We start from the raw sequence: 16,525 nt of genomic DNA, 5'->3' as shown, positions 1-16,525 counted from the left end.
AGCAGAAAATTATAACAATAATGGAATTCGTAAGTCTCCAGATAGTCCCAGGACAAGAATCGGACCAGTCTGTTCAGCACAGTTAGGCAGGATAAAAAAGCTGAATGTCACCTTCAAAATAGGCTGAACAAGGCAAGAAACATTTTTAAACCACTCAAAAACATATGCAGGTCATCACAGCACAGCACAACCACCAAGCTGAAGTTTTACCAGAGCAGCATCCTGTCTAAACCCTGTACAGGTCAAACTCTGGAGAATGACAGAAAAAAGTGACATCAACACACTGTCTACATTCCACACCAAGATTCTTCTCTTGTTCATCTTATGGCCAAGAACTATTCCAAACCATGAGCCCGTTGCCAATAAGCTACAATATCATAGATACTATTCTGAAAAAGAGGAGGTGGGGTTGGATTAGACATGTGAACACCATCACCAAGACTGCTCTTCCCTGGAGCCCTGAAGGAGAATGCAAGTGAGGGAGACCCAGAAGCACATGTTGTAGATCTGACAGAGTTAAGGACCCTAAACCACAGCTGGGGAACCATAGGGAAGCTAGCTTAAGACAGACAGCAGTGGAGGACCTTTGTTGCTGCCCTACATGGCAGTCGGCATAACAGGCAATTCGAAGAGAAGAAGAACTATATATCATTAAGGAGTTTCCAATTTAGTAGCACTTTTTTGTTGCTCACTTCTATACTTCATTCCAAGCCATTTAAATCCCAGTGTTTGCTAATTTACCTCCTAAGTTGCTGACTCACATTATCAGATTGTATTTCCTTACCTATTACAAAGAGGATTTTGACATTTACATTGCTACAGTCCATTATTTTGGAACATTAAAAATAAAAAGGTGGCTCAGAAAATGACCATTCAATGTACTGTAGATATGATGTACAAGCAAAACTAAGGTGATAATCAATAACTTTCATAATCTATAAAGCCATAGTATCAAAAAGCCCTACCTTTTCATTTGAAGCTTACATTACTAGGGATGGCATAGTTGTGCATTGGTTAGCACTGTACCAGAGTTCTTGTTTTCAAATCCCAGAGAGTACTCTGTGTGTGTGGAGCTGACACCTTCTCCCAAAGTATCCATATCTGTTTGTGTTTTTCTTGTTACTCTTGCTTCCCCTCATATACCAGAGATGCAAGCAAATGTAAAGTGGCCTTGTTGAGTGAATATGAGTGTGTACAAGAACATGTCCTATAATGGTTCTGGTTACTCCTCCAGTTCAGATTCTTGCCTTGAATTTCATTATGCCAGCATATGCTCTGCCTCCCTTGGCACTGTGTTGTAATAGTTATTTTAATTCATCCATTTTGCAGTATTACATCAAGGCAGATAACCTTGAGGTAATCTAGAAGAGATTGTGACCTTACAGAATTGTTCTGAAACAAGGTTAGTTAATTAAAAATTCAATCTGGTTTACCATGATGTCTAAGATCAAATTGTTTTTCCCCATTTGCGTTATTCATACTTTCTTAACTGATAAGTGAGTCACTGTTTGATTCAAAAAAGATTATAAATAAAACTAAACAAAAGCTGATAATATACATGGAAAATGCAGTAAATGATAATGCAAATGTTGAAATATCTGATTTGCTTAATAAATTCTAATTTACACAAGATGCAGAAGAAATTATGATGTAGTTTGTCTGTTTGCAACTCCATTGTAGTGAGTACGATAGAGACTTGTAAGAGAGAGCTTAAAGTTGCCATTTCTGGCTCCAGCACACCTTCAAGTATCAGTGTAATTAGTTCAATTACCCATTTTCCCCAGAATGCGAAAGAACAAGAGTAGGGAAAGCCAAATTATCATTTAGAGATACCATTTAATAATTTAATGATATCTTGAAATATTTAAGTATATTTATAAAAGATTTAAAACTACAAGTAGAGAATTCAATACTTTTTTGGTATTATGATTAGATACTTTTAAATGTGCAGGAGCTAATGTAGTGCATTATAAAAATAAATTGCACCCTTCCTGGTTTCCACTCTTGTTGCTTATTCAAGACACTTAAATTGTTTCTGATCTCCAGAAACATTTAGTGTAATACAAAACACCACCTGAGTGAACTCAATACACAATTATTATATGATCACTTGAATAATATGATTATTATATGATCACTTGATTTATTGGAGGAAAATAATTCTCCAACACCTACAGTATATCCCCCACGTGAAAAATTGTCCCCTTAAACTTAATACTTGGTTATGTCATCTTTAGCAGCAACAACTGCTATCAAACACTTCCTGTAACAGGAAATCAGTCTTTGGCATCACTATGCAGAATGTTTGTCCCACTCTTCTCTATCGAATTGTTTTAATTCAGTCTGAATCAGCCAAATTGGAGTATGTCGATGATATTGTCCATCGTTGATTGGCCCCAAACATTTGCAGAAAATTTCTCGAAGTGGCAAACTATAGTCATCACTTTTTTTTTTTTTTTTTTAACTCTTGTGCGCCTCACAAGAAAACTGTCAGGTACTTATTCACAGTAGGGGCACATGCGTAGTTTCTTTAGCAGGAGTGCACTATATTTGAGGGAAGGGAGCCTGATTAGTGGAAAATGGAAAATGCTGCTGTGGTGCTTGCAGTCTCCACGTGGTCCGAGTGCTTGAAATGGACTGATACCAACGGATCTTGAAGCTTCAAGGGGACCCCTTAAGTGGATGACTGAGCATTTGTTTTTGGCACTGGCCAATACAAAGGTCTGCGGCCAATGGACTTCAGCCTATGTAGATTAAAATTGTTGAAACAAACTAAGGGCTGAGCTCAATGTGTTCCACGTAACCAATGATATTCACAGGAAAGGGGCTTTCTGTGCAAAAAGGTGAAAGGTTTTGAAATAGGAGCTGGAGCAAGCTGTGACAGTTGGAAGGGGTAAGTGTGGTAAATTGAGGTTCGATGCTGTTTGGTGGTTTAAATAAATAATCTCTGCATTCCCGTCTTCTTGGGGTGTTGTGGTGAGAGTGGTTCCCATGCGCGATGCGGGTGCGGACTGCCCTCTACTTAGTGCACAGGTGTAGGATCGCCCATGACCGTAATTTATGCTGGGAGCTGCTGATTACCACAGCTGTGCCACGTCCCCATTTTAAAAGGGAAGTGTGAGTGCGAGAGGAGGGAACTCAAGAATCGAAGAAAACAAGAAATGAACGGAAGTTACAGAAAGAGAGAGAGAGAGAAAGCAGGAGGCGGAAGAAGCCAGTGTGAGCGAGCTGAAGGGAGCAGACTTGAGGGAGAGAAGGCAGGCAGCTGGGAAGGAGAGCCCCTTGAGCAGAGCGAGAGACTGACACCGTGGGCTGAAGGAGTGATTGCTGTGGCTGAGCAACCTTGGGAGCCAGAGCGATCTCCATAAGAAGGAGCGACTCGCCGTAGAAGACCAGGAAGGCAGTGGGGGTCTTGAAGGCTTGGGAGGAGTGCTCTAACATGAGCACCATGGCCGCTGGGGTCTCAAGTCTAGGTCCAGAGAGGGAGCCTTACTGTAGCCATGGGACAGCAGGGACCCAGACCTGCGGAAGGACAGCTGTGTTTGTCAGTAAGGCCTCTATGGGATGAGCAGAGGAGTGAGGAAAAGGCACTGGGCTTTTTAGTAAAGACAGTTTCCTGCCAGTTGATTTTAACCTTGTTTTTAATGGATTTATTTATTTTGATTTTAACCTCCACCTCACCTTGGACAGTTTTGAAGCGCTGCACTTTTTATTTTGGGGCACCTTGTTCTGAGAATTGTTTTTAATAAAAGCACTGATCACTTTTACACCATCCTCATGCTCCAAGTGTGGTTTGTCCTCATCTGCCAAGCTCATCTCAGTTACAGTACTGATGGTGTCGGGTTCAAGAGGCTCCCAAAAATGAAGAGGGAACAAGGAGCCCACACGCACCCTCACATCAAGTAATGAAGAGGACTGAAAGGATCAAAAGTGTGCAAGTCACAATAGCGAAACAGTGTGTGTTGGGGCCGAATGAAACACCAGAGAAGCAGTCAGGGCATTCTCCATGGCCATAACAATGGAGAAGAGACAGTCGGGGCTGTAAATAGTAAATAGCTTCCTTCTTTTCTTACTCTAACATTGCTAAGAAAGAAAGAGAGAAAGAACTTTATTTGTTTCCTTTAAATAAACAAATAAATACATAAATAGATAAGTCAATAAATAAATACATATATACATGCTTTGGGAGAATAAACCTTTCAATTTTTTATTATTGCCGCAATCCAAATTGTCCTTACTTTCTCCTCTGTCCACACAGAGGGTCTCTCCAATAGGAAAGTGATCGTACTATGTAAACCAGATAATAAGTCTGAAAAAAAACTGAATATACTATATATCAAAGCAAGTCTTACATTTTTAAAAAAGCTACTGTCATTGTCCTGCATACACATTATACATTGGGAGCTCAATATACTAATCAACACTTCGCTTTATGCATTTTAGGCAACATGTCATCTGTATGCATAAGAAAAGACAAAATATATATTATAGCCAAGCCACAGTCAAACATGAAGTACGATTTTTTTTTTCTATAATGCATGTGTGTCGCTTTGTTTGTTCATATTGTAGAAAGAGAACATCTGAGAATGTCATAACTTCTAGTTTCCTGTTGGTAGACATTTATTCAAATCCAATGAGGCATTTAAAATGAGGCAAATCTTATTTTAGAATTGTGTGTGAATACGGCATCACGATTTGTAGTATTTTTAAATGATCTTGGAGCAAATCACCTTCAAATCATAGGAATAACATTACCGCTACATATGCAATGTATGGTTGCAACAATTTGTGAGACAACCAAGCTACTGAGTCCCGAAAAATTCTGCCCACCCAATGCCCTGCCATAGCATTGTACTGTATATTGACAATGTTTTGGAATGACAAGGTGACCTTTGGAAAGACATCGCAGAGCCCTACACTGAGTTTTCGGCTATGTACTGCCCATTTAAGGTTCCGCCACATCTCAATGGGGATCAAGTCAGGATTTTGAGTAGGCCGCACCAAAACCTTACTTTTATTTTTGTTTTTTTTTCTGCCTTTTAGAGGTGGACTTGCTCTTTTGCTTTGTATCGTTCTCCCTCAGCTGAGCTTCAGATCACATACTAATGACTGGACCTTCCCCTTCATTACTTTCTGGTAGAGAGTTGAATTCATGTTTCCCTTAGTTGTGGCGAGTCACCCAGCCCAAGAAGCAGCAAAGAATCCCCACATTGTAGCACTACTTCCACCATGTTTGACTGCAGGTATGATGTTCTTATTGTGGAAAGCCGTGTTAACTTTATGACAGATGTAACAGGACTCACGTCTTTCAAAAAGTTACACTTTTGACTCACAGAACATTATCTCAAAAGTTTTGGGAGTAATCCATTTGTTTTCTGACAAATGTTATATGACCGTTTATGTTACAACTCTCCAAGTATTTCTTTAAGAGTCACTTAATTTTTTTTTTTTTAATTGATCTTATTGGTATTAACTTTTTATTTTTAGCATGTGGCTGTGTCACACTGAAAATGTTTTCAGGGTAAGTTTACTATGTGATCTGCACAATGTTTTTTTTTGCTTTCTTTAAAGCTGTAATATGCCTTAAATGCTATGGTTTCATATATAAAGATATATCATTTTTTCCTTCAAAGGTGTAATGGAGAAGCTTGGACTTGGCCCCCTGGAACTGCTTAATGAAAATCCTCGATTAATTTATGCAAGGCTTACGGGATTTGGGCAGAGTGGATCATATGCAAAAGCAGCTGGTCATGACATCAACTATATTGCAATGTCAGGTAAATCTCAAAAGCAAACTCTTTTAAGCAGGTGACATTGACAAATAAAAGTGTAAACTACATGTCATTTACTTGTTGTGCTTAGTCCTTGAACTGAATGAGTAGTTCTTGTATTTTTACACATTTGTGAGTATGTTTAAATCTTTTTAATTTGTAATAATGCATAAATGAAAATGTTTTTGAATACACAGTCATGTCAAAAGATAAGTACACCCCACAGAAATTGTTGACTTTTTCAACATATTTCAGAAGGCAAACAGTACATCTTCATGAAAACTTTGCCTACGGATTAAGGTGATATACTTGAACAAGTGACACATAAAATTGACATTCATTCTCATCTAAATCAACAAAAATTCAGAATTGTCATTGGAAAAGTAAGTACACCCCTATATTTATCACCACTTCAGAATCAGGTGTTCCAAATTAGGTGCCAATTATTAGAACCTTGTTATGGATTTGCCCCAGGACCGTAACAAGAATCACTATCTACCAAGTACTCTACCTCAGCTGGTATTATATAAAGACTCGATATTACATCTGCTGCTGTTTGTCTGTTTGTACATCTCATAAGCTACTCTATAATGCACCTTGTCATTTTTTTTTTACTGTAATTGGCTTTTGCACATTGTACACAGGTCTACTTACAAGTTCTAATGTTATTTATTTTCTATGTTATACTTTTATACTTTTTATATTTTATTGTACTACGAAGATGAGAGAGAAACAGTATTTCGATTCTCCTGTATGTTCTGCACATACTGTATAGTGAATTGACAATAAAAGGCTATTTGATTTGATTTGATTTGAGATGCTCGGTGGTTTTACATCTAGATGGCGGTATCAATTTAGAAGCAATGGTGCCCAGAGAGAAAACTGTAATTTGGTGGTAAGACAGACTGAGAAACAATAAATTTAAGAGTATAAATATAAGGGGAGAGGGAAGAAAATGAACTACCACTAAAGAGGATAAAATAAGAGCAATAGATTACAAAGTGATATGAGCAGATAAACTGTTATAATTATTACACTGCTGGCCTTCACATTATACTGATTTTAATAACATGGTTTAAGACTGCAGTTTGCTCTTTGTTTCCCTCCAGTTCTCCTAATCTTTTGGAAAAAGGTTCTTTATTTTTTAATATATTAGTGCTATTGTGGTCCTAAAATGCAAGACCTACATGTTTTGTGCATACCATAAAGATGCCTCCTGAGTGGCTCCCCCTAGAGCTGCTCCAGGCACGTCCCACTGGGCACAGACCCTGCATTAGACCCAGGGCATACTGGAAAAAATGGCAGGTTTGAGAATACCTGTGAATTTCCCAAGAAGAGCTATAATCAATAGTTGTGGCATCCTGCATCCACAACCCTCACCAGGAAAAGCGATTTCACATGACATGAGATTTAAAGTTCTTGGCTGATATATGCTCATCTCCTTGGATTAGTAAAAGTGCATTTAAAATTGGTCTAAGATTTTGTTTTCCAGCTCTTGCTAATGATAGTGTCTGCTGTTTGTAATTATGACTACATTTTTTTCATTGAATAATCACCTAAAATTAAAAAAAAATCAATTGGTTATAGTTTTGGCCAATACTGACCTTATTGTATTGGCCAAAAGTGAGAAATCTGCAACTGTTTGCATAATAGGGTATTAACTTCTAATATGCAGTTTAATTTAAACCAGGTTGGCATTTTTGAGAACATTGGCTTTACTGAATTCTCAGATAGAGTGGAGATGGGAAAAAAAAAGCTTGTGACTGGCTGAACATGCTTTAGATGCCTTAAATTATGTTGTGTACACATTTTACTTTACTCTGGTGCAGATCCCAAACAAGATAGAGTGCAGCCCCAGTCTTATGGCAGAATGTAAGATTCATTCATCAATTTATTCTCTAAACCCACCTGTTCTTCTATGATGTAATTGCTGGGAACCTTTTTCAGCAGCAGGAAGTACAGAGCAGCATTAGGCTACTATATAGGAAATCCGTTCCTTAGAAGGCCCACTAATGGACACACCAAAAACTCAGTTAAACACGTACTGTATAGTATTTAATGCAGTGTATGGAAAGGAACTCGAGTACCAAAACAAAACTCAAGGTTTTTGACTATGCTGAATTGATTTCTCTGATTTTATGTATAGCACTGTTTTGAAGGTGGTAAATATATTTGTGTCATTCTGCAGCACCATCTTTTATTCTGTGGGCACAGCTGTTTTGTATTAATTTTGCTAGCAGCTGCTACTGTGTTGTCAGGTAGAACGGCCAGAGATGTTTGACGCATGACGTCATGGAGCAGATGGGATAAAGATTTGTGTCAGATACTTCCAGATCGATCGGATTTCAGCATACAAACTCCATAAAAAAATCTGTGTGTGTGTGAAACTTTGTTTTTTTGGGATTTCTAGTTCTCTTTGTTGACTTTGAGTTTAGGATTACATATTGGGTTTATTGCTAAGTATTCTGACTTACTGGTTCAACTTTTACTGTACATGTTTCCCCAGTCCTTAATTCTGTCAGTGTGTCTTGATAGTTTTCTGTCTTATAGCAGAACACTATTAAGTCTTGTAGTTATGATGCCCTTTATTTCTGACAAAACTCAGCTTTCTCTGGAATACAGAATATCAAGCATTATCAATTTAACTTTCAGTTGGTGAAATAGTTCATTGCAATTAGCAAAATTTGTATTTTCTGTTGAAAATAATGAATTCCTAATAATGAATAATAATGAATCTTCTGCATTTCATATGGAAGTAAATTGCAAACCAGTAGGGCAGCATAATTAATCAGATATATCTCTAAAATGAATGATGAGCATACAAGATCACCCACCACTAAGATTTCCAGAATAAAGAGTGGTGTTGCAAGGAGTATAGACTATTGACTGCAAGAGAAAAGAAGCAACTATTATTTACAGTAAATAACTTCATTCTTATTATGAACATGGATAAAAGACTAATAAGATATAAGTTCATCAGACATAATGAAGAACTATTCAAATGCAAATTTTACAATTTAATGTGAAGTATCAGTCAAGATGTTAATAGATGGTCATCTATTCAGCATACATTAGCTAGGAGAAATAACAATGTTAAAATCAATATTCTTCCCATCTTTGCTGTATGGTTTTTAAAGTATTCCTATATTTGCACTGTGATGGGTTGGCATGTTACTCTGTCCAGGGATTGTTCCAGCCTTGTGCCTGATGACTGCTGGGATATGTTCGGGCTGCCTCACAACCCTGCCCTGGATAAGCAGGTTAAGGAAATGGATGCATGGATGTAACTTTATTTTTATAAAAAAAAAAAACAAAAAAAATATCTTTGCAAAGACCTATATTGCTAATAATATATGTACTCTGAGACTGTGATAGAAAGCAACAGTTAATACAACTGCAACTGTTTAGTTAGTTATGGAAAGGAAATTCTGCCTAAACTCACAACTTTTTCATTTGCTCTGCATATGATCCATAACTAGCACCAGTTTACCAGCAATCCAGTGGCATATCATTTGCTCCAAATGTGCTACAAAGGTATGGGAGACATTTTAAAGTCTAAGCATTTCTGCTAGTTGCTTATGAGCAATAGCACATTCAAGTAAGAATTTTACTTTTCTCTGTATACGTGACAATAATTGCATTATAATCATATATTCTAACCATCCTTAAATGATACAGTATTTAATTTATGGAAGTCTCCTGGTTTTCAGACCTTTAGACTAATCTGTATTGACAGTATGTAGGACGTGAGATAAATCGGAAACTTTGTAGAAAGAAGCCTGTCCAATGTTTTTAATCTTCCATCGATATTTACAGTATGTTTGAAACTGTACTGACTAGTAATAATAAAGATATAAGCAGCATTTCCAGACTCTTTCAACACACTTGAAACAGAGTGCCCCTAAGTGATGTAAGGAAGTGGTGGGAACAGGGAATTCAAACTAGAATATCAGATAGGGAATGAAACTCAGCCTCATCAATTTGGGCAAAACATGACATAATCCAGTTATTAATTGTACATTGCACATACGTATGTTAGACCAAAATAATCTGAAGTATGTCTACGACAAGGTCTGAATTGTGAACATTGTCACTGAGTGTTTGCCTCACTAGGTCATTTGTTGTAGGAATACCCTACACCCAGAACATTATGAGCTTTGCATATTTACCAAACAGCTTTGCGTTTACTCCTTATCCTCTAACAGCATTATTCAAAGTCATACCAGATGGGACTAGATTATGCCACGAAAAGTCTATTGTGATATCTTGCACTACACTCTTGCACTTCATTTTATTTTACTCCATTGGAAGAACTGTAACATAAATTAATGGGAAAGGGATGCCATATTTTACCTAGAATCAAAGAAAAAAGCAAGTTTTGTCTGGAACTCATAGTCTAAAGCTGGGGTTCCCAACCTGTGGTGTGAAATTGCATTTCAGGGGTTCTGACAAAGATGAGGGTTGAGTCGCGATTCACCAAAATTGAGCTTGTTGTCCAACTTTATCATAGTGCAATTAGTGTCATGCAGTGTGCTCTCATTTGTAGGTTATTTATTAGATAGTGCTCCTGTTCTATGATATGAAAAGAATCAAGCATTCCACACACAATTATCACCTGTGAATGAGCCACAGAAATGCACACTCTTGTGGGTTCCTTGCTGCGGGTAGAGTATTCATAAAAGTGAATAAGAGAATAGAATTTGGACCTTACAATGATCCCTAGAAAAGGGTGAGGTCTCGTATTGATTTGTGTGCAAGTCCTGATTGTGAAATGGCATGGCTTCTGAGGTTTGAGTGACATTTTGCCAAGTTGCAGAGGGGGTTGAATCGGATGCAACACCTACTTCTTACACGTAGCCCATCTCTTCTGCTGGCAGTCGTGGAAGTAGCACAGCAATTTAAACTGTTTTTGAACTGCAGTGCAGGCGTTATCAGGGGACAGTGCTCTTCGACTGTGTTTCTTTGCCTAGCAGCACACTGACACCTGTTGCTTCATGGGAAACTCTAATCCCTCAAATCCCTCGATCGTAAATCATGTGTCATTTCCATGCAGTGCTTGATACTTTGCGGGATACTCCAACCTCTTGGTCATCAATCAAGCGTCTAAGCTTCACAAGGGACACATTTACAAGATTATTGAGATCTATAAAGGTAAATTGCTCAATTTATATTTAAATTTTATGCACTAAGCTAAAAGCTTATTTTTCTGAGTTCAATTTATTCACCCACAGTACTGTATGTGGTTGAATTTGTGGTTCAAAAATGAGAAATTTGACTTCTCCATTTTCAAATATGATATTACTTTTGTAGGAGGTGTAGGACATAGAAAAGGTTAGGAACACAGAATGCATTAACACTGTTCTAAAGTAAAAAAGTAGACCTCTGGTTAACCATTTTGATGTCATTGTATTGTGTTTTCAGTACACTTCACTAACCAAATTAAGCAGGGAAGGGATGTTGAGTTTGAATTAATTTGAAACATATGCCTGGAATATAGCACTGATTGTATGTTTTATTGAACTGCACTTAACCTAAGATATTTTTTATTTTATTACAATAAATTGCTCTACTCATAATGAAAATAAAGTAATACTGTAAGTAAGGATTTTTTTAATAACATAGAAATGCTACAGCAGCAGGCATAATGTACAGATGAGCTGGATAGACATTTAATGTCCTACAAAGCAGAAAATCTGGAGGTTTAGATGGTTACCCAGAAGAATTCTATAAAAAAAAAGAGCTCTACTGATGCCAGTTATGTTTATGGACGGTACAGAAGGAAAGATTCTATGCAAACCTCTACACCAGATGTTAGTATCCGATTTCCTCATAAGAAATATAAATATTTTAGAATGCACGTTAGGCAAAATATGTGTTGAACAAAATATTTATACAGTATTTTCCTGAAAATAAGACCGGGTTTTATATTAATTTTTACTCCAAAAGAAGCACTAGGGCTTATTTTCAGGGGATGTCTTATATTTATTCATGTACAACAATCTACACTTATTAAAATACAGTCATGTCATCTTCTCCTGCAATATCGTCATAACTCTCCACATTCAAACCCTGAATTCCAGCCTCAATTTCTTGTGACTCCAGCTGCTTTTAGGATCCTTTGAGATCGATAAGTGTGCTTCGATGTTTGATGAGTGGTTTGATGTGGTGAAGGAAAATTCCTATATACAAATGCATTTGTGGTGATTTTTATATTCAAGTGTTGCATATTCCCCAACGTAATGCCACAATATAATTTTAAAGTCTCACATACCGTCTTCTATGTCATCATCAGCATGTACAGCAGAGTATTTGAGCCATAGAGAAAAAAAAAATTAAAGACATGGTGAAAAGGTTTGTTTTGTGATTAAAGTAGAAATTTCATCTTTAATCTCGAAATGTTCACTTTAACCTTGTACAGTAGTTTACTTTACCATTGACCATTGTAAACGTCATCTTAAAACCGACTCAGTTGTTAATCGCTGCGTGCTTCTGGGGCTTCCTTCTGACCTGACAGCAGCGGCAAGCAGCAGTAGATCACCACACAGAACACATTTATGATATTCCAACTCTCTGCACTTTTAGAATCCTTAGATTTATACTTGATATCACTTTCATAATGAAATGCATTAAAGTATGTATGTTACATTTTACAGATAAATCATTAACCGTTTAAATAATGAATACTGTTAATAATTGCACATATGGGGGCGGCACGGTGGCAGAGCGGTAGCACTGCTGTCTTGCAGGGAGTCATGTCGCTGGTGTTTCCTGCCTGAAGTTTGCATGTTTTCCTGGTGGGTTTCCAAAGTGTGCTCTGTTTTACTTCCAAAGACATGAAGGTTTGGGGATTTGCTGATGCTAAAGTGACGCTAATGTATGTGTATGCTTATGTTCAGCTTGTGATGAGCTGATGCCCCGTCCAGGGATTTTGTTTCTGTCTTGCACACGATGCTTGCTGGAATGGGCGCATCCCTGGATTGATGGATGTAAACATCCTTTTCAGTGGTATTGTGGCAAGGTGTCCTCAGAATTTAATGGATGCTTAGGGCGATACACAACACAGCGAAGCTGAACGTCTTTCTCACTGTGATGATATCTCGCACTGCCACCTGGTGGAATCTTCCAGATTTAAAGAAAGTACACATGCAAGTATAAACAGTACAACGCTTGCGTAGCAGTAGCATCCACAGGAGCACGCATCGCGTTGCGTGAAGTATAAATCTGGCCTTAGTCGCCTTACTTTTCAGCTGACGATCTTGACTAGGGCTTATATTACAGAGCACCCTGAAAATCATGCTATGTCTTATTTTCAGAGTAGGTCTTATTTTTGGGGAAATACGGTATTTTGTCTAAAGTTCTTTCAAAACGAACAAAGAAATTATTTCCATCTAACATTTCACAAGATCAGGATTGTTTGGGGTATTACCTGATAGAACACTACTGCTTAATGACTAACCAATTGTTATGCCGTACACTACATTGCTAATATGTGGTCGTTGTCTTGCTCAACTGGAGGAATCCTAACTCACCTAGTATAATACAATAGGAAATTAAAAAAAAATGTAATTTACTTTACATGAAACTGGCAAAAAAACACTTATTAATGTTGTCCTCGATTATTTGGGCAAGTAGAACTATTGTTAGCCTTGTGAACTTCAAGTTAAGTTGGCTCCTTTCTCTCTTTGCTGTCGGGATGGGTCATGGTGGGAATATCTGATGCGTTTTGAAAAAGGTGTTGTACTGTCTGTGTTACTGACATGGAATACACCTATTTGTAATGCAATCATTCACTCAATAACAGAGTACAAAAATAAACAGGAGAAGTCAGTTTTGTAAAGTTAATCATTATATTGTGGGTAATAATAATGCAAGAATAATAAATACTGTAATTGCAAGATTATTAAACAATATACTATATAGTCTGGTAGACAAATGATACAATTACAACTTAATTTCCTTTGCTGCTGACACCAGATTTTGGATTAAGAGCAGTGGATATCAGGATTTATATATTTTCATGTACAGTATTATATTAACTTGCTCATTAATTTGAAGAGACTCAAATTTCTTGATCGCTTTTTGTAATTTCAAGGTTGACTTAGTTTTAGTAAATTTTTCTAATGAAAAATAATCATCTTCCATGCACTATAGGTTTTGTTTTTCTCCAAAGACATTTTTTTTTACAGAAATAGTCCCTGCTTTTAAGATAATACTGAAATACCAACAGAAAGTGCTTATGCAATTGAATCTTTCTATTGTGTGCTTAATTGATACAGTAATTGTGGACTGTATGTCCACTTACAGGTTTTCAAGTTTACATTATGCAGTTTCATTGTGATGGACTAACATGTTGTCCAGGACAGTTTCCTACCTTTTACAGAGTAACAAATATTCCTTCAATTCATTGATTTTTTCCCAACCTCAGAAGTATATTTTTGCAGAATATTCTTACTTTTTAACTTTTGAAGTGAAAATGTGAACTGTATTAATAACATAGAGGGTACATTGGGGAAAAATTGTACAAAGCTTATCGCATCATACAGTCATTTAACATAAGTATGCAAGGGTGTTAAGTGATTGGGTGCTTTGGGTACTGCAGCACCCCTAACTTTTGAGCATAGCAGTGAAAGCTTGAAGTACGTAATGTGATAAAGATGATTCGTAATCATTTAAGGGTGACTACAGTTAATTGATAATATGATTTTAAATAGTGGTGTGAAGGGTGGATATATATACAACACTGGATGATGCATAGCAAGAAATAGCCTTGGATGAAAATTAGTCCAGCACACACTTATATAGGACCAAATTATAGCTGCGAGTTATCCTACCCAGCATCTCCTTGGGTATGTGAGAGGAAAAGTGGAGTACCTGGAGGAACACCCACTTAGACACAGGAAGAGCATGCAAAATGAACACAATGATTGTTATATCTCAGCCAAAGTTCCTGCTCTGGCTGGGGTTCAAAGTCTTGTTTTATGTCCCTTTTGTTCTTTGCTGATTCATTTGTTTATGTTAATGTTACTTTTGTTAATAATCTCTATATATAATCTTCATTTGGATCTTGATCTTTGTTTGTCCGCGAATGAATTAAAAGAAGAAGCACTAGATGGCAGTAGAGAGACAGCTAAAACATAGGCATTGCATTAAGAATCTCCTCCAGGCTTATACTACTGAAGACTGTAGTACTCCAGTCACACCTCAAAACACAGACATTCAAACTAAACAAATTGTTGTGCTTTAAATTAACTAATCTTTATATACAATCTTCATTTGGATCTTGATCTTTGTTTGTCCGCGAATTCCATGCATGCGTAGACCACCTTCCAGTTTAGTACGTTGTTGTTACTCACGGATGTCAACAATGTGCCGGAACAACGAAAGGGGTGGTGGACAGTGTTACACTGGTTAGCTCCTGAGGCCTGGTTAGAGAATGAGATTGCCGAAGATAAAAGGTACGTGCCTACGTAACATATGAATGAAAGAAAGACAGTGCGTAAAATGAATGACAACGTAACCGCACGTTCCGGAAATTATTATTGGTACGTTGTAGCCGGAAAGTGCTGCGCGTCTCACAATTGTACCGTGGCTTGCTCACATGTCAGTGAAGTGATCCCTATTTATGCTTTAAAGAGCCTGGATACCTATGTGTCCCCCTTTTATAACTATTGCTCCGTGTATATTGCCTTACTCTTTGGAGTGCCACAAAGCAACCTGCGAGATTGGAGAAAGGTTGAGAAGAGATCGTGAGAGGAAACGACAGCGTCGTGAAAACGAGACGGACTGTGAACGGAGAGAAGCAGAAATGCTCCTACACCACCACATAATTACTATTCGGACAGTGATTCCAAGTAGGCCGTTCCTATCGAATCAATGTCCAAGGGTTTTCTTTTGTTTCCCTTATAAAAAATCATAATGCTGTGCGACGAAGGGCCCAGTTCACGACTGGCAGCCGCGTTCAAACAGGGAGCCCTTCACAGACAACTTTAACATGCGCAACGTAGTTGGGCGCACATGGCTAGTCTACTATATTTTCTTTGCCTATTTTATGCCCCATGTGTTTTGTGGGGAATCCTCCGAGAGGTGGGGCCACCTGCCAATTGCTGCCAGGATCTGCCCTCTGCCCTATAAATTACAGGGGTCTCCCACAGTTCCTGGAGATTTATTATGAATATGATAGGGAGTTGGTGAGTTTACTTGTGTTTATTGTTATTCTGGATTTTTGACTTTCTGCTCTGTGTTTTGACCTTGATATTGGAATTTCTTTTGTTTTAGAACTGGTTTGATATGGATTGCCTTCATGCTGCAAGCAATTCCATTTTGCCTTTGTGCTCCAAAGAGATTCATTGTGATTGGAAAACATTTTTTTGTGAAGAATAAATCTTTCATTTTATAACAATTCTACTAGGCCCTTTGTGTCTAGTCTGGGTTTTTGGCAATATTTCCTTCTGTAGTGAGCATTTCTGGAAATGGTTTTGGAACTTCTGTACTTTGGGACTCCTAGTTCACAACAATGATGAAAAGGCAGGATTCAAACCCATGACTCTATATCTGTAAGGCAGCTGTGCTGACCACTGTTACACTGTACCATCAAAATATGGACTAGAAGAAACCAAATTATCACTGCACACATCTCAAGTTCATATTTATTGTCATGTGTACACAGCATTTAGTGCACATAGAGAAATTAATATATACACTGTGTATATATATATATACATACACACAATAATTCTTATATGTCTGGCTGTTGG

General features: G+C 37.5%; 1 protein-coding gene across 2 annotated transcripts in view; it reads left to right on the top strand.

The window, feature by feature from the left end:
• amacr (alpha-methylacyl-CoA racemase) overlaps positions 1 to 16,525 on the top strand; it is a 92,433-nt gene that overhangs the window by 14,620 nt on the left and 61,288 nt on the right. For both annotated transcript variants that reach the window (XM_028802630.2, XM_028802631.2), the window contains one exon: positions 5,634 to 5,777. In XM_028802630.2, coding sequence (XP_028658463.1) covers positions 5,634 to 5,777 — 144 coding nt within the window. The remainder of the gene's footprint in view (positions 1 to 5,633; positions 5,778 to 16,525) is intronic.

This window comes from Erpetoichthys calabaricus, chromosome 5 (genome assembly GCF_900747795.2).
Source record: "Erpetoichthys calabaricus chromosome 5, fErpCal1.3, whole genome shotgun sequence".
NCBI classification, from domain to species: domain Eukaryota; kingdom Metazoa; phylum Chordata; class Cladistia; order Polypteriformes; family Polypteridae; genus Erpetoichthys; species Erpetoichthys calabaricus.
Note: the sequence above shows the minus strand (reverse complement) of the source record. Positions and strands in the feature narration are given on the sequence as shown.